The sequence below is a fragment of the Bacillus rossius genome, chromosome 3 (assembly GCF_032445375.1).
Source record: "Bacillus rossius redtenbacheri isolate Brsri chromosome 3, Brsri_v3, whole genome shotgun sequence".
Taxonomy (NCBI): domain Eukaryota; kingdom Metazoa; phylum Arthropoda; class Insecta; order Phasmatodea; family Bacillidae; genus Bacillus; species Bacillus rossius.
Genome location: NC_086332.1, coordinates 112,457,127 through 112,482,919, shown reverse-complemented (window position 1 = coordinate 112,482,919; position 25,793 = coordinate 112,457,127). Strand labels below are relative to the sequence as shown.

At 34.7% G+C, this 25,793-nt stretch overlaps 1 protein-coding gene across 2 annotated transcripts in view; it reads right to left on the bottom strand.

The window, feature by feature from the left end:
• Positions 1-1,021: 1,021 nt before the first annotated feature.
• LOC134531150 (serine/threonine-protein kinase D1) overlaps positions 1,022-25,793 on the bottom strand; it is a 157,764-nt gene continuing 132,992 nt past the window's right edge. For both annotated transcript variants that reach the window (XM_063366769.1, XM_063366770.1), the window contains exons 16-17: positions 24,019-24,104; positions 1,022-17,466 (exon numbers count right to left, since the gene is read on the bottom strand). In XM_063366769.1, coding sequence (XP_063222839.1) covers positions 17,356-17,466; positions 24,019-24,104 — 197 coding nt within the window. In that variant the 3' untranslated portion in view covers positions 1,022-17,355. The remainder of the gene's footprint in view (positions 17,467-24,018; positions 24,105-25,793) is intronic.

The window sequence follows — 25,793 nt, the reverse complement described above, 5'->3', positions numbered from 1 at the left end:
GGCGCATTATGTGAAAATGACAAGAGAATTTTTACTATGCGCTGTGCCACAAATTTTCAATATTTGGCACAAATTTATTTTTCGCTTAAATTCCCTAACATAAACTTTGTTAGCCCATTGTTCATCCTGATCAAAGCTTTCATACTAGAGTCCCATGACATTTTCCCAACGCCTCAACCGATACCCCAGTGTGATTTCGCTTAGACTAGTATTAGCCCTCATTTTTCTTCCCGCCTCGGGCCACGAACGCAACAAGTAACAGAGTCCGACTTCGTGACCGGGAGCATGTTTCTCAGCATCCTCCCAGGACAGCCCACTTCCTGGAGCTCAGCTTAGGTTGGCAGCTACAGTCATGCTCCATTCTAATGTTCCAGGACCGTGGGACACGTTTCGGCACCCGGCACATTTTCCACGAGCCAGCATTACCCTCTCCTCCATATTTTCCAGGAACCAAGTCCAGAGCCACGACCAGGGCCATTAACCTCCCTAGGCGCGAGAACATATCGCTGGCCGGCGAAAGGCCTGCTTGCACCATCTCCGGGCTGGAGCGAGACCTCTACTGACCGCTACCTCACCTCTCTCTAGTTCCCTTTTAGCACTAAAGAGTGCAATTTAGTTGGTCCCATAAGGACCAGGCTTATGCTAGTCCCCCTCGCGGGACTTTTGCGTACTAACCCCGAGTAGGTTCCGCCTGTTCCCCGACAGAGCACACTGCTTTCAGAGCGCGATGAACCTCCGATGCCCCTTAACTTAGGATATTAGCCACCTTTGTTATTTTTTTCTTTTGGCCGGCGGCGTGAACCCTTCGCGCGCTTCCTCCAGCCAATCAGAGACTAGTTGCTCCACCCCCTAGGCCTCTACACTACATGCAGCCTGATGAATTGATAGACTCGTCCTGTCGTCACCGCGGTCGCATCTCTTCAGTGCTTATCACTCGCGACTTTAATTGGAAGCAGTCTCGCAGCGACTAAAGGGATGTGATCCCTAGAGTCCAAGAGTGATCCCAAGTGTTTTAAAAATATTTATTTTTTTTTTAATTTCTAGTCTGCTAGTAATTGTAGTTCGTATTACTAGGTAATCTCGTTACCATGACTCACACGTGGCTACCGCGAGCATTCGTGCAGCTTCTGAGGGAGTAAGTTTCTTCATTCCACATCCAGAATGGTAAGAGAAAATTCAAAGCCCTTTTGCCTATGTTTGACTCTATTCAACTTTTGCCCTAACTTCTTGATTCTGGTTGTTTTACTTTAATTTCCTATTATTGACCACTGGATACCTCTTTTTTGTTCCAGTGGGATTCAAGAAATGCTCCAAGATATGGTGCCAGAGCACAGGGTTTTTTCTGACTCAAGCCTATCTCGGAAGTCTACTAAATTTACACTGTTCCCTCCGGAATGAATTCTACCAGTCTCTCCCGCTTCTAGTCACCGTCAACAAACAATCAACAACCAGATATTGTTAAACCAAATTATATATAGTCCCGCACTAGTTGGGCTAACAAACATTTCAACTTTAATGAAATTATTTATGTAATTTTTATTTTGTAAAAAAAACACGATTGTTAAATTTGTACCATTTATAAGCAGTTTGTAATTAATAACTTTTGCTGGCGGGGCCCCATTAAGTATGATCTGTGTAATTTTTTAATTTCCAAAATATCAAAAGAAAATAATGATAACCATTATTAACAATAAAAAGGGTAAGCTTTAAGCAAACTTCTTTTTTGATTTTATTTATTAGTTCAAATACGAACCACTTTCTACTTCCTATTTTGAAAGAAGTAAATTTTTTTTTAATATTTCTCCCTTGTGTACTTCTGAGTATAGTGTTGTATGTTTTGCCCACTGAAAGCAGCTTCCAGAGTTTTTATAACAAAATTAATATAAAGTTTTCTTTAACCACACAAGGACAGTAACAGCATGCAACATGCAACAAAATTTTCACAGAAAGATGGCGGACCTATATGTATAAACATACACCCATACATTGTCACTTTCATAAAAATTAGGGTATATACCAAATGTATTAGAGTGCCAAATGAAACTTTATGATAGCGAAACTACCATGGGATATACATATTTGGTAAACTATAATAGACATAGTAAAGAGAAATTTCAAATTTTTGAAAAACCTAAAGATACTGGTATTACAATATAATACACATTTTCCTAACGATCTACTTTCAAGCTTCATAGCACAGTGGTTATAGTGTGTGGTTTATAAGCTTAAGGAAGGTGGTTCAAAACTTGGCAATGGAAAGTTTTTTTTTTTTTTACTTTTTTTAAATTACTGATTATTGGATCTGAAAAATTGTGCTTTAAGCAAATACATACAAATACATTTTATTTGTATATTGTATTGCTATAATATTATTAAATACAACTAAGTCTGTTTAATTTATTATTTCATCCTAGGTAGGCCTATAGCCTCTATTTTAACTTAAAGTAATATTAAATTAATTATGTTTGTTAGGAAATAATTTTTTATGAATACACATCAGTAATAAAAAATAAAATATTATAACTATCCTTTAATACTTAAATATTTATAGACATCTAATGTGTGCAGAAACTGTATGGTATTAACTTTTTAAAGAATTCTAACAAGGTGGGCATTAGTTTAGTAAAACTCTTTGTCAAAAATCAGGTCCAGCCGGGGTTTAGTATTTTTTCAAGTCTTTTTCATTTGTATCGGAGATGTTTCATTTTATATTTTAAACTTTTGCTCTGAAAATTGAATGATTCGATAGTCGACGTAGCTGTTCTGGTAGTGAATTCTAGTGGCGGGTGCATTATACACATGTTTGAATTAATGTTGAGTACTGAGTATTTATTCAATTAATTTCTGTTACAATAAATTTCAAAATAGTCCATAGTACATAAGTACACACAATTTTTTTTCTAAAAATGTAAACTATTTTTTTTTTCAATGTACACATTTAGACCTAGCATTAACACTTTAAATTGATTTTAACAGGAACAGTGTCTTGATTGAAATGATAGTCAACAAACACATTTCAGTAGTTGGAAAACCAATTATATTGATTAACAAACTATCTTATAAAAAATTATTTAATTAGCATTTTGATTAGTGCTCAATTTTTTTGGAATGAATTAGGCTGTTACTTTGAGAGGTGGGTGTACTTACAATAATGTGTCATGCACACAAACCATTCATCCAAAGCAATACTAAACTTATCTTAGTACTAGCTGCCACCACAAAGAAAATGTACTGTAAACATGTTTAGCCTTTATGCGATATATTGAGGAATGACACCTCGTAATCACACCTATTTAGAATTTGATAATTTTTTTTTTATCCCACATCGGAACTATTTACATACTGAAACCACATGTTCACAGCATGTTTTCATACTGTCAATTTTTATAAATAAAATTAGTAATTTTGAAGTTGAAATTTGCTATAAAAAATTAAAAAATAAATTTTTAGACTGGGTAAGTGTGTTGAAAATATTTTGGGGCAGAGTGCCACAGGCAGCGTCATTACAACCAAGCCAACCACAAGCCCAAGCACCTGCATACACAGTTCACTCCTGCAATCTCAATGTACACATTTACAAGTTCACCAGTTTACTTAAAACATTTCAAAAGCAAAATGCACTATCCCATTCTGCAAATGTTACAAAACTCTTACACAAATTTTAATTCACTTAAGTATTGCATCAAATTATTTTTCAAACCCATTCATCTTATACGTAAGGTTAGCCAACACAAAAATGAAAGCTCCTCCGGTTTTCACATTCCAGTACATCTATCTCACATGTTCAGAAAGTTCACCTCTTTTTTTTTAACTGACAACTTTCATAGTAATCATTTCATTAACCTTAAAAATATAACTTATTCTATCTGTTAGCCAAGTGTAAATAACCTAATCAATATTCAGATACATTTAAACTACGTGGCAAAAGTCCTTTGAAAAGTCATTGACCTTAAAGAGCTACGCAAAACATACTATTAAAGTAGGCCATTTATTATAGTCAAATATCAAATGGTCCCATCCAAAATGTTCCAGCTTCATGAAGTTTCACAACTCTCACTGAATGAACACACTATTTTGTTTCTCAAGTACATATATTATTAATTTTTTGAATTTATATATCTGACTTACACAAAGTCATGCATCAAGTGAATTAAATGAACTAACTTTTCATAATAAGAATAAAATTAAAAATTAATCACATATCAACATTAACATTAGTTATGCTTGGACTTATCCCAATTTACCTACAATTTCTACAAAAATAAAAAATAATAATAGAAATAAGCAATGAAATAAAGATTCTAGCTGATTTGCAATTCCAGTAAAATTTACATTATAATCTTTTACTTGAATTGGATAAAAAAAATTCCATAAGTATGTTTTGTTTTATAATGATTTTAATGATGGAAAACATATAGTTTTATAACAACCACAGCTAAAACATTAACAGCAGAGGTACCAAGGTGCTTAGTGCAGCTAGTATTTACTTTAGCCTACCTAATTGAGATAAAATGTTTTAATGTGCTGCCAAAATGAAGTGTTATGTATGAATCATATAAAATTAATGGCAGTAAATATTTCAAACAAAATACTTAATGTTTATTATTAAAATTAAAATGTTTTCACTATTGTAAATTCAGTTGGGATCAGAGGATAAGGGTGTATCTAAAAGCACAAATCAAGAGGAAAGTAAAGTAAGAGGTGTTGAGGTTATTTGTATGAGCTATCCAGTACACTTTCCTGAAAATATATTTTATGTATCTGTAGTACAAATAAACATGTTTTTATCATTTCTTCAAGAGGAACTGCAGTGATACAATTCTATAAGAAAGCTATTATCACTGTAAAAATCCATACACACACTTTACAGTAGCAAATTATGTACTACTGTTATGATAGGGAAAATTTTGACATTGAAAAATTACATGGCTGTTCATGCAGATATTTAAAAAAAAAAAAATGAAAGCTAAAGCAGTAACTCATTTGAATGAGAATTTCACTGCCTATTAAAATATTTTTAATGAGGAAATTCCTGACACATTTACAGTCTCTAAGTAAACATGATGGGCACCACTGTTATGATTTTAAAATTTAGTTGATCATTTGATGCATGACTTACAAGAGGCATTCGTATATTTAATTCTGCTTTTACAACTTTAATATAGATTACAAGCTATTCTAAATATAAAACACAATTCAATAAAAATACTTTTAACTAACAAAATGTTAAAACCTTAAAACAAAACTTTCATCTCTTTATATTATTTAATCCAATATAGTACCAAGTAAACAACTAAGGTATATCATTATAGAATATATAGTTTACAAAGATACATTCAAGCAGTTGTCTTAAATACTACACAATTTACACAATAAATACCAAAACCACAAAATTTGCACTTGTAGCTTAGTCTCTCACAACCACTGGTGATGTTAGAATGTACAAAACACATAGGTACTTTTCCAAGTACGCTTACTGTCTAGAAATTGTTCAATTATTTTTAGAAAGATATTATTACTGTAGCAATTTTCATGCAAAATTAAAAATATAGCGGTTATGTATGTTTCTCCCTGAAAAATGCTTCAAAAAATGGCTTGGCTATGCAAAGTGGAGTAGTTTCCAACATATAACACAAGGTGATCTTTAATAAATTAAGACCAGAAAGTCAATCTGCACCTTCACATCAAGATGTGAGGGCACTTTGGACTTGCGACACAAGAGTGGCATAACACCGCCTTTGAGAGCGCAATTCACCAAAATTTGCGAGTGGCATTTCATGAGTAAACTATGCGAATGTAGCTTTAGCAACTGTATGCGCCCCCACCTCCACTAGTGGGATCCTAGAACTATTGAAGCTTCCAAGATCCGAGCTATAGCAGGGTCAAGAAATGAATGTAAGGCTTCACTGCTATTACAGGGAAGGAAAATGAAAAGTTGTGCACTGGCCCAACAAGTTAATGGCACTGACAGACTGCACCATGTAACTTTCTGAGAGATAAGACTGACTACTTATTGCAGCCATCAAGGCCAGCCAGAACACCACACTTCAGTCGTTAGTTGCCCTTGATGATGGCTGCGACGCCGGGCAAACATCAATTACAAGCCTCAACTCACAAGCCAACAGTAGCGGTGGAGTTAAGGGGAATGGTCAGCACCAGAGAAATGGTCAACCCAGCAGTTTTATAAAGAAAAGTAGATCAGTTTTAACTACAGTAAAAGCTCTTTAATCCGGCATGTTCAGCTTAGCGATTATGTCGCATCAGTGAATGTGAATGTAGTTTTAACGGGAATAACCTGTGTATATTTTTTAAGTTTTTTCATGTAATACATAAGTCTAATACACCATTCATATCCAAAATATTTAAATATTTATTATGATTGTTTCAATATTAAAATATTAAATAATTTTATAAGATAAATGTTTAGCTGGCAAAATTAAAAAAAAAAACACACAAATATCTTACGCCAAATTATTGCAAAAAATCTAGTTTTTGTCACAGAGTAATGCATAAGTTTTAGCGATATGCACACAAAGTTTATTGTGTGTGACTCTTTATGGTACATCCTAAATATTTAATGGAGAAAAATTTTTTTTTGAATTTTAGGTAGAACCTTAAGACATAAAATAACATACAAAAGTACAAATAAAAATGTCCTCAGGTGTAGGTGTGCAATCTGAGCTGTGCTCGACCAACTGTTTTTGCGGCAATGCATTTTGAGTGCCTTGATGGTTATTTGCAACTAGAGTAGCCTTCTGTGTGGGAACTGAGAGACCAGTGAGAAAAGGCAGGTTTCCTATGGTAGCAAGGGGAAGAAAGGAGTAAGTGTACGTAAAAGAAGTCAATGTGCTGTGATGTCATGTGAGAACCTGCCTTCTAGGCAGGCAAAAGCACAAGTAGTATTTCTGAGTCATTTAACACAGATTAATTGTATTACAATTTTTTAAGTACTGGAGTGTATAAATTAAGAGTAGCAACAATACAACCCCATCAATAAATAATTGTTACCTGGCAAAAATATTTTCAAAAATTTTCGTGCAATTTTTTTCCATTTATTTCTGAGATTTCAAATTCCCAAATCCCCCCTAAAACCTGAAAGTGAGTAACTCCGAATTACAAAGTGCCAACCGTACCATGCTTTAAAATTCTGCAACTGGAAAAAGAGACCATATTACTGAGGCTGTTGTAAGTGTGGATAAAGTAGTAAAAAAAAAGCTCAAGCTATGCACTCATTCTAAAAACTAGTTTTTCCTCACCCTCCTTTCCTTCTATAAACCATACTCGAACATTGTGCGAAGGCAATGTAAGTACCACCAAGTGTATGTGGACTGCAAGCAATCACACAAAAACTGTCAAGATGAATTGTCATAAAAAAAAGCTGGCTTAAAATTCCCATCTTATATGCTGGAAATTACAGTAGATCAGATGGTGTGCTAAAGAAGCTAAGAACACGACATACACAATGCTGCAACCTCAGGCTGTCCTCAACTCTCCAAAACCACCAACACAAGGTGTTATTTGAAAATACAACCTTAGTTCCGTATGAAACCATGCAAAGCTCATTTAAAACAATTAGAAAAACATATAATCACACATATAAAGTTATAGGCTGATAACATGTATGTATTACTTTGTATTTGTTATTTATTTAACTTGTTGCTAAATATTTCTAAAAGAGGCTGGCAATTTTTTTATAACAATTGTACATACTATATTAAATCAAAAATTCTAGTTAAAAATAAGGCATGGGATTAATAATTTGCCGCACTTTTATATATATATATATATATATATATATATATAGACACACACACACACGTATCCCTAAGAATGCGGACGAATGTAGAAAGAAGAAAAATTAAACCGTAAAAAATTTACGAAATAACTGAATATTGTTGCAAAAAATACAGCAGTGTACAACAATAAGTAAGAACACTTTCAATTGTGATAAAAAAATAAAAAAAGAGTGACTAATGACCATTCTGAAAGGTTATGGTTAGGCCTGTGCAAATATTCAAATTTTTGCATACAAATACAAATAATACAGTATTCGTACTTGATTTGACCTCAAATATCAACACTTCAAAATAATGAATATTCGTTTCCTTACGAGTTACCTCATGTGTTAGTCATATACCGAAGTTCTGTGCGATATAAATATCCTTTTTTAAGTTTTAACGGGACTTCATAATCAAAACAGCAAAAGGAAAAATCGCAAGAAACAATAAAAAAAAACTTTTCATTTAAAACTTGAAAACGAAATATTATTTGTTTTCATTTTGTCACACCAAATACAGTGGGCACACGCAACAGAATATAGGGGGGAGGGGGGGATAAATAAACATCAACAACCAGTGACTACACAAAACACTGACACACTATTACGGTGGTCATTAAAAGAAGTAAACGTCATAGTTTCAAGTTCATATAAATTGATACAGTAGAATCTCGTTATAGCGAGCACGGTAATAGCGAGAACACGGCTATAACGAGGTATTTTTGAGGAATTTACGGCGTGATCGCTTGTAGCGCGCTTTTGTTATTTGTCTGCTTTATCTCCACCCCTCTCGCTCGCCACTAGACATCTTGCCGTTGACGCGTCACATTATTCAGCCGTGCAGTCGCCACCTAAGTGAGTGGCTTAAAAATAGAATCCCATCCTTTCTTTCTTTTATCAAACTTCCGTTAGTTATCTGTGCCGTGTGTAGACAAAGTTTGAGATTGGAACAGAAACAACGTAAGAAAGTATTCTACAAATTAGAAATATGTATGTTTTTGTTTTTATAATCGCGTATTTTCACGTGTTTTTTTTGGTTATCTTAAAAGAGATAATATCAAAAAGCCGCTCTAATGAAATTTAATTGTTTCTTGGTTAACAAAAACTATTAATTATCATATATTGTTAATTGTTTATATTCTATTTATTATTATTTATGCGACGTCATACTGTACGCGTACGCAATACAGCTGGATTCGTTGCTGCAACATAACATAGCATGTTATGCGGTATCAGAAGTAACGAGTAACGTAACGATAGTAACGAGTACTAATTGTTATAGTAACAAATACATATGGTTACGCATTTTTTCGTTACTTTTACACCTCTAGTCGGCACTACCGTATTTATTTCCGAATCGCTAGGGCAGTTTTCTTGTAACTTTTGTTTCGGTCAGTTGTTGGGGTATCTGTCCGAGAAAGGGGTGGTGATGGTTTGAGTTTAATCCCAAATTTATTTTCTAAAAAAGTTGACAGGTTTCTTTAAATGAAAAAAAGTATAGTTTTCCAGCGACTATTACGTTTGAGGCGTACGTGCGTTGCCGCAGCCGCACTCCTGCTTTTTTGTAAGGAATTAAATCGTCGCGCTACACTAGCACCACCTGTAGCAACATCCCGAACCAACATGGCCGCCAGCAGACAGCCCGCGTCGGCAATAGATAGCAGGACAATGCTGCGTCGGCCGCGGGCTGAGATGCTATACTTACGCGGCTTGATAGGGTATTCTGGTTATTTTGACGCAATCAGTGATCGCATCCGTACTTATGGGGTATCGTTTTAAAGAGAATTCACACATCTGCTCACAGAAATTAAGATTTCGTTAATATAACCTGTTATTTTCCAATTATACAGGTTTAAACACAATTTTTATGCTATTTTCGGTTAATGTTTATTTTTTGGGGGCCAAAATTTGTCCAATTCGGTTATAGCGAGGACACGGTTATAGCGAGGATCAAACCCGGAACCGTGACACCTCGCTATAACGGGACTCTAGTGTAGTTAAAATTAATCTAACACCATGTGAAACAACAGCAGGTTCCTTGCTGTATGTATCTGATGAAACAGACGTTGCAACTAAAAATACACAAATGTATACAAACATAAATAATGGTTAAAAGATTCCACATGAAATTAACAGAAATTGTACTTATAATATTGCTGAATCGAAAAACAACTTACTTGACTGTCTTAACAGCGAAAACTCGTGAATAACTAGGGTTTACAGATATAAATATGAGATCAATTTATTTGTGAGTACAGCAATAAAAAAAAAAATCACATTTTTTGTGAATATGTTTGTATTCAATTTCACTGTACTTTGTCGTTCGCAAAAAATTTCTGGATCACTATGTAGAGTAGCAGTTTCTGTAAAATAAGGCTCATAGAAACTGAAATGAAAGATTGGCTGGTTGGTTGGTTGGGTTAGGTAAGGTTAAGATAGGTTAGCTGCATAATTAAATACACAATTTTTATTTCATAATTTAAATATTTTCCATATAATTAAAGTAGCTAACTTAACCTAACCAAACTTTCACTTTATTATTTGTGTATTTTTCCACGAGTTGTTACATGATGTGAAAAAAAATAATTAATGGGATTCTAGCTATCATTCTTACTATTCAAATTCAATTCAAACTACAAACTGATATTCGCACAGGCCTAGTTCTGGTACTCAAAATGAGACAAAGCACCATGCAGTTAAAACAAAGTACATATATTTTTAGCATCATGTAGAATTTCTTCTTCTTCTTCTTCTTCTTCTTCATGCACTCTCTCTAACTCTCCCCCCTCCCTCACTGTAGTTTTTGTGCTAAGTAATAGTATAACTAATTAAGAGATATGATAAACTATAGCAACAACAATTTAACAAATTTATACCTCTAGGACAGGACTGTCTGTACAAAAAAAAAACACCTGCATTTGTAGTTGTAATATCAATACAAACACCTAGTATATAATAACAAAAAAAATTGGTGAAAATGATGAAACAATAAAAATTCTCTATAAAATATTGAGTAAGTAAACTGCCATTTTCTTTGTCACAATACTAAATATGTTAAGTCAATTTGCAATAAAGTATCTAAATGCATCTATATCATCAGTCAAGTTAAAAAAAATGTTAACTTTCCAAAAAAATTTCAAATATTAAATTATAAACCTAGATATGCCTAAAACTAGTTCCTTAAAAAGAAAGATATAAACAAGTTTAAATTATTATCTACCTTTACCTGAATATACATAATACAAATATGTAATGAAGATTATGTTTAAAGGTGTAAGAAAAATATAACTTATGCTGTCTTGTACTTTTAACATTTTAATATTAAAACAGGGTGGCCACTCTTCTGGCATAATAAAATTCCTGGTTATTTCCAGGTTTTTTCAAGGGTGGTTTTTATCAATATTTGCATACAATTTGTATTTTTGTTACACAAAGCACACACAATATGTTTTATTGGCGTTAAACAATAGACAACTTAACTATAGGCTTAAAAATTAAATCAATGAACTTGCTTATAACAAAACCTACCACCAACAAAAAAATTTATAATCTCACGTCACAAAAATTACTTGACACCAAACGCACGTGTTTTGCCCCTCTTGCGTGGCTGGCTAATGCTGTTCTTCCCATCCATGCTACCGATATTGATTTTAACATTATACAAATTGCAAATAGCGTTTGTCCTGCACTTTGGATCTTTCTCCACCCATTCAAACTCTTCCGTATATTTGTCATTGTATGTGGTGACTGAACTCGTTGACATTTTGATAGTCTGCGCCAATTACATGTTAGATTAAAAAATTCAAAACAACGTCCCGCACAACTAAACTTTTAAAAAAACTCGAGAAAAGTATCCGTGATACCGTGACGCAACAACATGAGCGCAAAGTAAAAACAAATATACACACAAAACTAGTGCTACCAACATGCCGTGCGAGAAATTACTACCAACCTACAACAACATTTTCAGCCAAAATGCTGTTGCTTTTGAATACAGAAACATAATAAGTATGGAAGTCTGAATTGTTAACGGTTTCTTACGTACTACAAAGTTTTTAAATGCAATATGAACAAATTAACTTTCTCAAAATATAGCTCACGAGCATACTGTCGTGCTTCGACGGGTGGTGAACGTGCTCATTTAACAGCCGTATATTTTTGCGATCGTTACTTCATAAAAAAAATTCCCGGTTCTAATAAAAATTCCTGGTTGATTCCAGGTATTCCTGGGTTTTTTTAAGAAATCCTGGCTATTTCCCGTATTTCCCGATTTCCCGGCCACCCTGTAAAAGTATAAGAAGTCAATACAGTAGTTTCATATAAAATTTTCATAGTGTTTCAGTAAAATATCATTATACTTTTAGTATACAATCATATCAGTAGTACTGCCAAGAAAAATTAAGGGCATGGGAGCAAATAATTTTGTCAGGCTCCTTCCCAACTAAGGTACTGTATTTACCTGGGTCACCCTTGCATATGGGGTGGATATCTAATTTTAGACATAAAATTCTATAATTTTCACTGTAAAGGCACATGCACATGCACCGGCACAACAGGAGCCAGAACCGGATGACTCACAAGTCAACAGTGTGTTACGAAGAGCTGCACACACAGACCAGGACATAGGGAAAATGGACAGGCTACCGGCATGCCGGAGTGTAGCCAGGGGTGACCTCGATATGCCGGGCCGGCACTGGGCAGGGAGACACGCCGTCACAGCAGGTATATTGACCGCTCATACAATACAATACAATACAATACAATACTATACAATACAATACAATGGCACAGTGCAGCGCAGACTGTGAGATGGCTAGGTTCAGTTTCAATGCTGTGATGCCAATTGAGTTGGAGAAACCAGACCATGTTTTTAAGACAAAGCCAGCGATACTTTCATAAATCGTACAGAGAAGCAAAAAACATGAGAAGTGTTGTGCTTTTTTTTTTTTGGAACTTAAATGTTAAGAAATGAAAAGGGCAAATAAAAACAAGCATGTTTAAGTGATTGAAATTATTTTAATAAATTTAAATAGTATCTTCTCATGACATTTGTTCTTGCCTTATAACGTTATTTATGATCCGTAAAAAAAGACAAATAAAATACTATGAAATATTGACAAAGTATTAAAAAAAAATTCTATAAAAATCTTGAGTGTAAGAAATACCTAACACATCTATGGATTTCATTGCAATTCTACATTTCCCATTTATTATGATTAACATCATGACTAATTAAGTTCCGACAGCAAAAATTTGAATTTATTATTACGACAATTTGTACAAGCAACAAAAATTGAAATTTTATTTACTAATGTGAGCGATCCCAGTATTTTATATTATTTCTGTAGATGTTCAAAATTTTATATTTATCCAGGCTATGCCTTTTAAGTACCACAGAGTTTTCATGTTTTTATATTTAAGAAAAAGAATGAACAAATATATTTCAGTGGACAAAAATGATTTTGTGTGTGTGTGTGTGCGTGTGTGTTTTTTTATTTACCCTTACTATAAGTTAGGTGCTGTAGTTAACTAAAGATTACACAAATGACTGGAATGTAATTCGTAAGATGTTATTCATGTATCGGTCCTATTTTTGAACGAAACCAGTATTACATCTATTCTCATATTTTGTTATTCTGCCATAATAATGCTTTTTTGGGACTGACAAAATAATCTGAAAATTGGTATCTAATACTATCATGACATTCTTTTGGCTTTGAATGCTGCCTCATGTATGTGCACCACAATATAGATAAATGTTGCTGTACTCATTAGGATGTTGTTAAAAACTGTTGTTTCGTCACCTTCAAGTTTTAATACTAGAGTATAGAAACTTCCTTTACCATTTCTCAATGCTAATATACACTGTAAAAATATGTGTAACTGTGTAAAAGAACAATTGCTACATTTTAAGAAATATATCATAGCTGTTGGTGTATTTTTATTTTGCCATATACAAATTGACATATGTGTGCAGTGTATATTTACCACAATTGTCTGTTATTTTTACTGTGTCACTGAGTAAATAACAATGAATATGATGTTAATTTGCACATCTTCCAAAAATATTTTATTTTTTTTAGCTTTGAGCTGTTAATGAACAATGTGTACTTTAGAGTGATTTTTAATTTTGTCACTTAAGATTAAGTAAACAAACACTTAAAACAATCTTTGACTTAGTGACACTGTGTAATGAAAACACCACTTTCGTAACGTAAAGTAAATTAAATGGATATTAAGCACTATAACTTTAATATTTTTTTTAGTCTCTGGATAGTTATTAAATTTAATCTGAAATAATTTTTTCACTTTTATACAATGACATATGTTTGTGCCTACAAGTACTGTGTACTGATACAAAACTGGACATTAAACAATTTAACACTTGTAAGTGTAATTTCATTTATAAATAAAGGTTAGTTATTGGAATAACAAGTGTACATTCGGTTATTTTTTAATGAAATATTTGTGCAAAATTACACAAACTGTAAATGGTTTTTCAAAACTACACAACAAAAATGTAAAATTACTAAACCTTTGTATAAAGTATAATTTTAAGAATTATTTGGGAAAGTTGTGACAATATTTAGGGCCAAAACGCAGCAGGCACAACATGCACAATCTTCTGCTCCAAATGCAAGCCAAACTACCGGTTACGCCTTGCCGGTGCGTGTGTGAGAACCCCTTCCGATGCCGGATCCATTGACGGAGCCGGTACCGACAAAATACCGGTGCGTGTGCAAGTGCCTTATAGGTTGCCCTCGAATAAGCGTTGCACCATTAGCTAAGAAAATAAATGTTTCAACCTAAAATATGTCCAAAGCTGAATTTTTGCACATTGGTTAAATCCACCATGCTTAGTAACAAACCTAAAGTTTACTGCTGTAGCAGTTTCTTCTCCCCTTTAATTCCAGTAAAAAACAAAAAAACTTATAACCATAAATTTTTGTCTCAATGTGCAGTATGTTATCAATACTTTTGACTGGGTGGATTTTCTTGTATAAAGATACCATGGCCATGACTGTAAATGTAATGTGAGCATATTGCATAACTGACAAAGCACCAAAAGTTTCCCATGCCATTAACCTCAACATCCCTTGTTTAATACGTGTTGGGGTTATTAGATTTTCCCACTTAAAAAACACTTAATAAAACAAAAAAGATTTTGTTTTCTATCATAAATCTTAACCAATTACATGCCCGAATGCATTCTGAGCATCGTGACTACTTGTTTTGCACGCTAAATTTGAGTTTGGGTCAAGCAGTGCCGTAACTTTTAACATGCACAATATGTATCAGGCCATTTACGGTAACTATGGTTCTTTGTCCAATTTTACACGTCACTCACTGTTCATTAGTTTTCCCTTCATGTGCATCATGCACTATTTTCATGTAGGTGAACAGTAAATAATAGACGTGTGTTTTATAAATTTGTTACTTTTTGATGACGCACGGTACAAATTAATTACAATCATCGAATCATGTGGATAAAGATATTTGCACCCCATTTTGAAAAACAGTTGTGAGTACACCTACATCCTTATAATTTTGTTTATGTTGTTAACCTATGTTAAAGTAAACAAAATTATAATGGATGATACATTAAATGACCGCTACGGTAGGGACCCAAATAAATAGTGACTCATGAATTTAAAAAAAATTACTTAACACTATTTAACAGTGGGAACTAAGTTTCAAAGCACGTAAAATATTTCACGAAATTTAGAACTCATGAATTTCTTTGTAAATGATTGTATCAACAAATTTTTGTTATTCACTAATTTTTAGCTATTTCACAGAGTTTTTTTTTTATAATCACTAAATAGATGTTAGAAGATTACAGTAGCACATCAGCCTGATTCGAGCGGCAGCAGGAGGCAGAGATTATACAATTACTTTCTTAATTGCAGGCAGGATTTTAAAAGTTATATCTCACTATTGTTTATACATTTATTTATCTTTAAAAAAAAATTGTGATTATAAAAAATTGATAGATAAGGAAATTAAAATATAAATATGATTAAATTGAACACGCATGTTGGTGCTATTCCTTGGCAGATGCTACCAGGAAGGACAAAGATAACCAGTGGCCCCATGTTGGTTCAGGCATTTTGGAGTCAATACAAAAACTTCCTTTGTTCTGTCAACATGCTCTTGCTCCAAAGACTTCAAGGGCAAGGTGAGGTTATAGTTAATGACCGTTACGTTATCTCTTTGATTCCCTTTTCCTGGTAGGACATATTTCTCTCCATACACCCCTCTGTAACACCTGTTCAACCAGCCTTAGCAGTTCCACCCCTGTGAACTACATTCCAGCCACAGATTTGAAATAAAGAATAATGAAACGGTATAACAAAACAGCATCACATGCTAAAGTCTTCCATTAATAACAAATGCCTATTTAATCACTACTGATTAACTAAATACATTTTCTGAACATTACCAAGTATATCACAATTACAAAGTATATGTAATCCTAGATTTCACCAGGTTTGTATCAGTGAGGTTTTAATAATGTTTAATTGCTTTCCGCAATGTAATTCCATGATTTTAATACTGTACACTGTTACAAAAATGCAACTATTTAACCTATAAAAATCACAATTATTTTTGCCCTTTTAATAATTTTAACTGCTTAGGAAGCACATTTTGTTTGGTTTTTCCATTATTTTCTTAAGAGGGTTTTACTGTATCAGGGCAAATGCTGGCATTATTAAAGTCTGGCCTCTGGGACCTGCCCCCCCTGCCCCCTTCTTATCTTGGCAGCCTTGTATATTAGAATCAGAAACTGTTTCCATGTTTTTGTTGTATACTTTCTGTAAAACTAAGTTAAAAATATGAATACCAAAAAAATTAATATTTTCATCCTACCTACATATTTTCTAAAAACTATGTATAAATATTTAATTAAATAAATGTAATAAGACTTATGTAAAGAAAAAATTTTATTGATACTCTTTGAGACTTGAATGGAAAGTGCCTTCTTGCATATGTATAACAGCTGCAAGTTCATGACACAGTAGAGATAGGATTAAAAGATATTTAAAACTAACCATTAGTTGTAAAAAAATACTTGTAACGAGCAATACTTCCACAAAAATTGACATTCTGGTCAGTTTTAATGGTATTTAGTAAGCATTAAATAAATGCCAACTCTTAATTTTAAAATAGCTGCCATTTTCAATGGACTTTATAGTACTCAAAAAGCCATACAAAATATGTGTGATGTATGTAAAGCTAAAAAGTTCAATGATCAATGTTCCAATATTTTCAGAACTACTTCCGTTCTGATAATATATGCAAGAACATTTAACTTTTTAAGTTTTAACAAGAATATTAACAATCAAAAGTAATAGCATTTCCCACACCTCTATTTACAATAATAAACTAAAACTTGAAGTCTTTACATGATGACAGATAGGCATATCCAGGTTGTAATATATGCAGTGGTATAGCACGTGAGGAAACAACACAGATGTCACCAACACGTCCACGCTTGAGCACACAGCACACTGTCCTCAGGCCCTGACGAGCTGGCAGAAGCGCACCTTGGCGGAGGCGACCCACCCTCTGGGAGGTCAGAGGCGCTGGCGGGCGCCCTCCCAGCGGGCATCGTCCGACTCGTGCGTGAGGTAGCGGTCGCCGACCTGGCCCTCCAGCTCTCGCAGGTCGCGCCACGTCTGGTAGTCCTGCACACAGCGGTGCGACGTCCCTGAACACTGCTCCGTGCCAACCCCTGGTCTCAAGCATGAGCAACTAAGGGGCCTGCCTACTTACCGTATTTACTCGCATATAGGTCGCACCCATAATTTGAGGTCTTCAATTTGGTATTTAAGATTCCCCCCGTATAAGTCGCACCGGTAATTTAATGACGCGAACGGCCGGCGCGCCGTGCACAAACGAGTTAACGGGTACTGTAAAACTTCGCTACTACGAGAGCTGATAATGGCGTGATAAATTGTTAACAAGCACTCGTAATAACCGAATATATAAAATTGAAGTCAAGTTAGATTCCTGACTTCTTAAAATGTCTTAATTGTAGACTATTATTAGAAAACAGTGCTTTGTATTGAAAAAAATGCACAGAATAAAAGTTGTAGTAAAGTTAATTACGAATAAAAAAGGCCTGTTATGATTTTTTATATCTACAGCGGTTTTCGTTTTAAACGTGCAATTGGTCTGACGCGTGAGGAAGTTCCCGACACGATAAGATAGTGGCTGGGGAAACCATTGCTTCTCCCCTTCCCTTTTCTACTTGTTTGCCATCCAGGTGCAACATCGCCCTTCGTTTACCATTTTTTGTGTGTTTGATTTCTTGTTATGAAAATTGGCTTCGTTAATTAACTATATATGTACATTGTAAATAAATTTGCCTATACCTATGTAAACTTCTTTTTCGAATTTTAAAGCAAAATATTGCAAAAAAAATTACTCCAAAATTTTAAAAAAATTTTCTTCACAGATAGGTTGCACTTCAATTTTTTCCCATCAAATCTGGTAAAATTGCCGCGTATATGTGTTAGTGAGGAGGGATGATAAGTGTGATGCTCGCTGGTGCCTCTAGTGTGGTATTACCTCTAAGCGCTAACTGTGGAATGGCACGCAGTCTTCTCGTAGTGTATAGGGTAACTATGTGTTATGAGTGGTAACAATAACATTATACAGTGGATAAATAAAGATAAATGTTTAATGCAGGGCAACTAAGTGCTTTCAAGAATTTGTACCGGGCATTTCATGTCTAAAAATTATTCTGAAAACTTGGATTTCAGTAAATTTCACTCTCTCAAAATTACAGTTTAAACACAAAATATGTATACAGAACTAATCCTCTGCCCTCAGCACAATCTTAAATGCTTTTTGCAAATGGACATCATTTGGATCACTTGAGCAGTTTTCAAATTGCATGGTTTCTTATGAAGCTCTGCACACTGTATGTAAGTGAGGTCCTTAATGTACTGATGACATAAAACAAGTAGTGAAAACTTCAAGGAAAAGGAAACGCTCCCAGTAGCCTTCAATCTGTGCGGGATTAAATGATTGCAAAGCAGGCTGTTAAGTTTTCTGCTCTGACACTGAGATCAAAAATGGCAATTTGTGTGTGTGAGCTAACACGAAACAAAATTTATTTCAGAATCAAGACAATAAATACTTTTAAACTCGAACTTTTTATTCACGGTAATAATCAACAAAATTAAAGCTTTCATTAAATCACAACACACGTAGGCCAGGCTTCCGAAAAACACATCTGCCTGAAAGAGTACACAGAAAAATAGATTCTCGTATATAAAAAAAAAGACTTCATAGCCTTACATACGGCTTCAATATAACAACAAGATAGATTTTTGAGGTTATCACAAGTGGTATGGCACATGAATATGCACCTTAACCATTATGTAAGAAATACTTCCTCAACATTAAAAGTGCCTCATACATAATACATAATCAAAAGATAAGCTACCCTTATACAAGATATTTCCAAATGCTCCTCAAGTATCGTGATGCAATATCGAACATTCAAAAATGATAACAGCCAAAGTGTACAATAATATCTAATATGTTACCAAACTAAGTTAATTAGCCACACAATAAGGCTTTGGCATAAGCATACATGCAAAGCAAAACATATTAAAGGCAGTTGAAACTACAAGTAGAGACTCTATGTGACATCCTAAACATCCAAAAAGTTAGAAAGCATTATATAGCAGGATGCAAAGTACTTTCGAAGCCCCTAAAATTGATTATGTATATATAATTACTAAAATATTAACATGAATTTACAAGATGATATGATTGCTATGAGGAGTAACAATTCAGGGAAATGCTCCACGAAGCAGCACACTAAATGGCAGTGATAGAGCATGACATCTAAGTGCATGAAAGTTTAATGGGAATCAAGCATAGTCTCAAATAAAAATTATCATATATGAACAAGCTAACATTTAAGGGTAAGTAATGAAAGTACATATCAATAGAAAAGTACAACAATGTAAAACCAAATTTAAACAATCCTGCCTAACAGGAGAAAGAATAATTAAGAGAAGCAACAGAGTTCACGTGCACGCCATACGCCTCAACATAGCATGACATTCCTCAAAATTTAGTGACCGCCTGCACAAGGGCAAACAAGAACACATAACGGTAACTGTCACAACAACCCTAAATCCAGAACCAATTTTGAAGGTGCTAGACGAACACGCCTAGAGGCGCAGCAGAGTAGGAGGGGGTAAGAGGGGAAGACGGCATTGCGCCTGCGAACTTCAACGATACCCTAATGATTTATTGCAATTTCATTTTGAAAAAAATGTACTCAAATGTTTTAATGAGTGTGTGCAGCAGCCATTCTATTACTCTTTCAAAAACAAAAACTTGTGGTAATGGAATGATCATCGTGGGAATGCCTTCACGTGAGTAATGAAACATGGCCCATATGCATTGGAAAGTCTATAAAACTTTCTCCAATGAACTATGTATGCCTGAATCTGTCTCATAGCTACAATAGCAGGGGTTGCGAAAACCACACAGTCAAAAAACCAAAGTTCAATTTAATTTAGTTTGAATCTTTCAAACCTTATAATACCTACATGAATTTTTTCATGATGGCACCAAACTACTTCCAGCATCCACAGCAATGAATAACCAATGAAACCACAGCCTCCTTGTGAGAGGAACAAGTTACACTAGAACCCCAATTTTAGGTATGCTCATAGTTCCACTGATTGTATTCGTAAAATCACTAATTTAATGGATATGATGCTTCATTTTAAAAAATTGAAATTGATAGTCTAATTGATCAGTTTGTTTTATTTGAATAGAATCCAAACAAGTACAAGGATTTCATTAAAATCAAATATGAACATTACTTAGGCACAAAAAATTCACTGAACTCTTTAGTTATTTCATTGAAATTTATTAAATTTTTCTTATCAAGTGGAAAATAAAAGTTTTTATATTGAGTGCACCACCGAATATTTTCACAAACCTATAACCTATAAAAAACTATTTTATAGTGTACTAGCTGCAGTACCCAGCGTTGCCTGGGCTGAACACAGGGTGTAGTTAGTAATTGTCTTCTTAATTTGAATGTCATGTGTGCAAAATAATTTATATCACTTTCAGATCCTGACAGACGTTGTTCTGCCAGTTTATAGTTATTTACCTGGTCTGCATGTAATCTAGACTCTATAAAGCAATATAGAATAAAAAAACTGAAAAATAAGGGATTACTAATATTGAAAAGATTCCATTATCTAGCTAATGCTCGGCATGCATTGCAATGCCTCATTCAGTTTTGTTTAGTAATATGTTTGAAGTAGTTACACATATACAAATAATCTATCCATGTCTATAAATATATATTTATCTCTATCATCTACATCTATAGTCCTATATACATATCTATGTATCTCTCTATCTGTATTTATCTCTTTATATCTACATATATACCTCACACTATCTCTATATATTCTATATGAGGGTACTGATTGCTTCGTTGTTAATATCACACGGGTGTTTTTTACTTGTATGGGAAAATTAAGAATGATAAGGCATCTAGTGCATGGCAATAATGTTAATAGGCAATAGGAAATAAACTTCTAGCGCCTGCGGCATTGTCAACACACACTTCGTTCGTGTACTGCATATTGTATCTAACCCCCTCCAATGCATTTGATTCTAAATTGAACTTTTAGTAAGGATCCCTAATGTTATTGATAATATAATATAGCCTATAGCCTATAGCCTTCCTCGATAAATGTACTATCCAACACTGAAAGAATTGTTCAAATCGGACCAGTGGTTCCTGAGATTAGCACGTTCAAACAAACAAACAAACAAACAAACAAACTCTTCAGCTTTATAATATTAGTATAGATTTCAGTAATTAGTTGAATGTAAATGACAATGCAAACAAACCACCGCAGGTCTGTAAGCATAATCCCAATAACATAAGCTTACAGAATTTTTGCAAGTACCAGGGACATTTTTCTCCCCCAAAATTACGTTGCCAAAATCCTTCTTACATCATACAAAGTAGGAAATATATGACGAGCTTCACTCTTGTTTATAAGTACACCAGCAATTCCAACACGTTCGTTATCTACCCTGGCACTATCGAAAGTGGTGTTCCTGCATTATTAAAAGTAGGTACGTAGTTGCTCATACTGTGTGCTTGACAAGACCTAGGACAATGCTTCATGATATAATAACACAAGCAGAGACAGGACCAGTCTTTCATGTCTGCACGCTGTTACATATACTCTGACCATGTTCACTGATGTTCAATGTCAAATGGTTGTGAAACACCTTTTCTACTTTACAAGAACCCTTCCTCTGAGAGGAGCTCGATAGTACAACATGCTGTAAATAAACAATGGATGTGAGGAAGCACGACTTCTTCACTCACAAGATAAGAAATGACAGCAAATATTATTTTGAGAAGGAAGGGGAAAAATATTTTTAAGGGAGTTATAGCTCTGAAAGTCCTGATTTTGATTGCATTTATTTAAAATAAAAATTACTTGAGAATAAGGAACAATAGTAAGATAATCACGGACATCAAGTTCCCTCGCTGGAATGCACTAAGTGCCGTACCTAGAGGCCGCTCGCCACTGCAGAGGTGTGGGCTAAGCCTCCCGCAAGCACTCCGTCCACCACCCTACACCCCCCTCCAGGCAAGAGCATTGAGATGTCTTGGAGTCCAAGAGTTGTGCTAGGCAATACAGAGCCTCCTGCACTCCTGCTGTCCAGGCCAAGAGACCTCGTGCCACCTCCGACCTCAACCAGTCGCCGCCGCCACTGGTGGTGAGTTAGGGTCAGTTGGCGATGTAGGAAAAGCCTCCAAGGAAACCAGGGGGCAAGTATATTATTGTGTGTTGCAATATGTATTGTCTGTTCCTTAGGGATTTATGTCTCTCTCTCTTTCTATGTATAAAATGTCTGTACCCGCCAAGACCCATCGTCGCCACCCTGCCAACCCCGAAGGAAGAGACAGGTTACTCTGGGTCAGTGTCCTGGCTTTGGCCATCGCACCTTGGCCTAAGTACCCCACGTAATTGGTCAGCCGGGAAACAGTCCACTGTGGATCTGAGAGTACTCAGCTAAATTGGTCGGCCAGGCGTTTGCAGCCACCAGCTAAATACCTCACCCTGCAAATGCCCTACTGTAACAGAGGGGAGTAACTGCCCAGAAGGGGAACCCTGCCATGTAGATTGCTGGGCGACACCACGCCAAACAGTACCCAGTGCCTCTGGTTGCCACCCCCTGACCCAGCGCCCATGAGCCATGACAGACCTGTCGTGAATCCCAGCCCCACCAGAACAGCCTGTACGGGGACAGCCAGCCGAGCCAACCACCACCCAGCTGCCCTGTAGTGGTACAGTTATTACTAACCTTTGTTACTAACTTATTATTATCACTAACCTTTCACCCTCCCTACTCCCTTGGAGGATGCGGAGGCCATAGATTCGGGCAAACATGGAAGAACCTGTTTTCCTGAATCTATGGCCTCCACACCCTCCAAGGGAATAGGGAGGGTGACAGGTTAGTGATAATATTATCCTTTGACTGTAGTTGGCATCCTAATATGGCCTGTAATTTACAAACACATCACTACACTGCTTTATTTACAACAAAAAATCTAAATTCATGTGAACTAAACCGACTGCATACCATCCACCCAAACACCATCCCCTAAGACAGATCTTGGGAAAGTCTCTAAGTTGTCACCTTTACTATCCAATGAGAGATTTGAAAGCCAATTCCAATTTTCCCAATTCTCACCACGTGTCCCCGAGAAGAGAACAAGCCACTTCTATAAAGAAAGAACTCAGGTATGTTTAAAATCTTTCTACAAACTTCCTGAACAAGAAACTAAAAACCCAGCCCAGCAAACATTCCAAAACACTTTTTTTATTACTTTGGTTTTACATCTAGTCAACATCGAGGTTATTTGAAGACATAAAACTAACAAAATGCAAGAAAATTGGAGGAGTAATCTGACATAGTTCACAGTAAGAAACCATCCTAGCATTTGTTTGAAGTTATTTCGAGAAACCTTTTAATTATGTACAACCAGACCTTCGGAAAGCAAGTACAGTGTCTAGCTTGCTAGGCTGAGTCAAAACTATTAAACTACACATCTATTAAACATCACAAAACATCAGCTTAGCTTCCATGACACTATCCGCAGCAGTGTTGAAAGGCATCACAATGCAGTCATCAAAATGATGACCGTAGTTACCCACCTGCAGCCAGATATGAGCCAGGGATTTGTCAACTGTGTAGCGTTTCCTCTGCTTCACTTGCAGCAGATTGTTGATCAGATCAATTGCTGCAAACAAACAAGAAAACTTATTTAGTTAAACAATGATGACACATACACAAACATGATAAGCTGAATGACAATTCACTATAATTAAAGTTTTTCAGCTTTCAATTGACAAACTTTTCCTGACCATTCCATTAAATAAGTCGTAAGTTAATCTATGTTTATTATGCCTGTCTATTTTTCCCAGTGATGAAACCACACCAAGGTGCTTAATGTACCCTAATACACATGGAGAAGTAATACTGCTGAGCTAGTACAAGAGTGGTGTGAAACTAGGGGGCTTGGCTTATCCCAATCTTCTTAATTATTCTAAATTTTCAAAATCTTCTATGTCTTCTGGTCCAGATGGAATACCTAATTTTATAATAAAAGGTTGCTCTCACTTACTTGTACCTCTTCTAAAACATATACATATTTAATATAAGCTTAAGGCACAAGTTTTTCCTGATACATGGAAAAAAGCAAATGTACTTACAATTTACAAAAGTGATACTACGTTAAATGTTTCTAACTTTCATCTGATATCCCTACTTAATGGTCTTACTAAAATTTTTGAGAAAATTATCTACAAAATAATAATTTCTCTCTCTTAAAAACAAATTATCACTTAATCAACATGGGTTTAGAACCAGAATGCCCACTGCTACCAATCTCATTACTTATCTTAATTTCATCTACTATCAAATTATTAATAGGGATCAAGACAATGACTGTTATTTTTTTATCTAGCAAAAGCTTTTGATACTGTAAATCATGTTATTTTACTTGATAAATTATTTAATTTTGGCCTCAGTGATAGTTCTGTGAAATTGTTTCACCAGTTATCTTTATCACAGAAGTTTTTTGTTTCCATCAACAATATTATATTCTACACATTTTAAAGTAAGTTCAGGTGTAACACAAGGTGGTACCTTTTCCCCCCTTATATAAATGTATAGATGGCATTTCAAATGCTCTCAAACATTCCATAAGAGTATGATCTAAAAATTTGTAGAACTATTAATTCTCTTAATGATTGTATCCTCTTTCAAATTGACATTAATGCAATTAATAACTGGTGCAAACATAATCTATAAGCTCTCAATATTAATAAAACAAATATTATTTTTTTCACTAGGAAATATATACAAACATTATTTGACTACAAATTGGATAATGTTGTAATACCCAAATCCTTCTCTTCGAATGATTTTGGCATTATTTTAGATGCAATATTATATTTTCAGCAGCATGTAAATCTTCTCCAGTTAACGAAGAACTCAAGTGTTAAACAAATATACATATTACTTTTCATCCTACTAGTCCTGATTATATTCGCTCTCTTTATTTATCACTTATCAGATCAAAATTAGAATATTGCTCACTAATTTGAAATTCCATTCATTAAAATGATAGGAGGAAAATTGAAACTATACAAAATTAAATAATAAATATTACCAATCTTAAACATTTCCCTCCACCTATATTAGCCTCTCTTCCTGACTGTACAACATACCTAGAAACAAATATTGTTACAGTTCTAACATTAATTGCAAATTCATTCTTGACAACAGTGGACTTACAACTCCACAATTTCATAGTCATTTGTTAACTACTGTATGTACATACTCTAACAGGAATGATATAATTTACAGATTTCTAATTTTAGTAAATTCAGCATTCTGGCTAGTAAACTTACAAATGGTTCACAAT